Source organism: Amphimedon queenslandica, unplaced genomic scaffold (assembly GCF_000090795.2).
Source record: "Amphimedon queenslandica unplaced genomic scaffold, v1.1 AMPQUscaffold_13171, whole genome shotgun sequence".
NCBI lineage: Eukaryota > Metazoa > Porifera > Demospongiae > Haplosclerida > Niphatidae > Amphimedon > Amphimedon queenslandica.
In genome coordinates, this window is record NW_003546593.1 from 46,812 (window position 1) to 48,639 (window position 1,828).

Here is a 1,828-nt window from a genome sequence, read left to right on the forward strand (position 1 = left end):
TGAGTCAGTATGTACGGGCAGTATAGGATCATCTAACTATTTTTAAAGTTAAATAATCTCATCTTCATGATAGTGTAGCTGGGGTGGAGCACTAATGTTTTACATTCGTCTAGTTATAAAATATATTTTGGTATCCTGTGAATAAAATGCATTGACCACAATGACCATTGCTCTCCTTATTAGACTCTGAACTGATTCCTTAGAACCCGCCAATCACTAGAAATTATTTGCTAACTTACCAAAATTAATGTTACCCCTTGAAAATTACCAGTTATATTGGTATCTTCCTAATCATATCACAGTATACCTGTGATCCAATAGTGTATAATTATAAATTACTTTTAACTAACTTGAAATGGAGTCCCTCCATCAGGATTAACAGTATAAACACCGCTTATATCAAAACCAGTCTCAAACAAGCTCTTACAGTCTCTGTTATCTACAATAAGTATATCATGAACTATTCCAGTTATATACAGTACCTGATGGACAAGACTTTGGTCGTACTTTAGGACATAGAATATATCTTGTTGTACCAATTCCTCTAATGGTAACAGTCTGTCCTAAGTTACTAATGATACAGCATACTCTTAGATACAGTGATGGTTCATGTTTATATCCAGTACAATCAGCCATACAATAAGATCCTTCTCCTTCATCAATGGTAACTATTAAACACAGCAACAACATAAAGATGAACATCTTTGACATTTCACTAGACTGTATGTGATATATTTCACAGGAAGTGGCTAGTGGAATATATGTATATATTGAACCTGAAGTGGCCAGGGGAATGTATTATGCAACAGGAAGTAACATTACTAAATGAACATGAAATTAATGAAGTTGATTGTGACATCATTCTATATTATACAGTCTTGGAAACTTTCACTTTCTTCTTTTCCTGCGGGTTTCTTCCTATGTAAGAAAGTGTCATCATTTCCATGTGACATCAAAATTTTACTGACTTCAATATGTTGCTCAGGCAAGATCCTTTCATAAGGAGCATTGCTCTTCCTCTGGAGGATTACCATTTGTATCTTTTACCTCATCTTCCACAGCAAGCTCAACATTATTTCTTACTAATGACTTTAATCTTTTCTATTCCTTGCATCTTATGGCTTCCCTGGATACAAGCCAGTTAGAGCATGGAGTATCTGGTATACACTTCAAATGATATTCATAGTCCCTATGGCTAGGCTCCGCCCTCGGGACTATGAATATCATTTTCAGTATATACCTGATACACTCCCCTCGAAGCCATGTTCTAATTAATATTTGTACTATAGTGTGTGGGTGTATCAAAGGCACCACCACCATAGATTTAATACACAGACCGGGATTGGAAACAGATCACGTGAGCGTATTACTTATTAATGACCCATCCTTGTTGTTAATAACTAGCAGCTGCTGCTAACATTTCAATGGCGAAAAAGTTTGAACCTGCGCAAAACTTTGTGGGACTAATGCTCCAACTGTAGGGGGTTAGGCAGTTCACTGATCATTTAAAAGCAAGCAGCACAAGTAGCTGCAGTGGAATAGACTATTTTTGGTTGATTTATTCTACCGAAAAGAGCAATAAAACAGGAAAATGTAAAATCTAGGTGTTGTACTTTGTGGGACTCGTTCTTTTGATCTCATCATCGGACCTATTGTTTGATACTTGCATATGATGAAGAAATCCTTCCACTAGTGGAACAGCATAGTTTAATGATTCTAGTTGTTTATAATCATGCTAAAATCAATTTAAAGGTAAATGTCACGAGATACACAACATGCAAGCTCTTTCCATTTACTATTCCATGATTTAAGCAATTGTTGTAGATGC

General features: G+C 35.8%; 1 protein-coding gene across 1 annotated transcript; it reads right to left on the reverse strand.

Moving 5' to 3' along the window:
* Positions 1-11: 11 nt before the first annotated feature.
* On the reverse strand, positions 12-1,828 carry LOC109584757 (uncharacterized). The gene is made up of 4 exons (XM_020000595.1): positions 969-1,828; positions 483-918; positions 351-439; positions 12-307 (listed from the first exon to the last, which is right to left on the reverse strand). The coding sequence occupies exons 2-4, from the start codon at positions 709-711 to the stop codon at positions 272-274; spliced, it is 354 nt and encodes a 117-aa protein (XP_019856154.1). The 5' UTR covers positions 712-918; positions 969-1,828; the 3' UTR covers positions 12-271.

Excerpts from the sequence above, each read along its gene's own strand:
- LOC109584757 (XM_020000595.1), bottom strand. The coding sequence starts at position 711 with ATGTCAAAGATGTTCATCTTTATGTTGTTGCTGTGTTTAATAGTTACC. Across the intron at positions 440-482 it reads ACCAAAGTCTTGTCCATCAG|ATAACAGAGACTGTAAGAGC; the intron begins GTACTGTATATA and ends TACTTATTGTAG. Across the intron at positions 308-350 it reads ATGGAGGGACTCCATTTCAA|GTATACTGTGATATGATTAG; the intron begins GTTAGTTAAAAG and ends ATTGGATCACAG.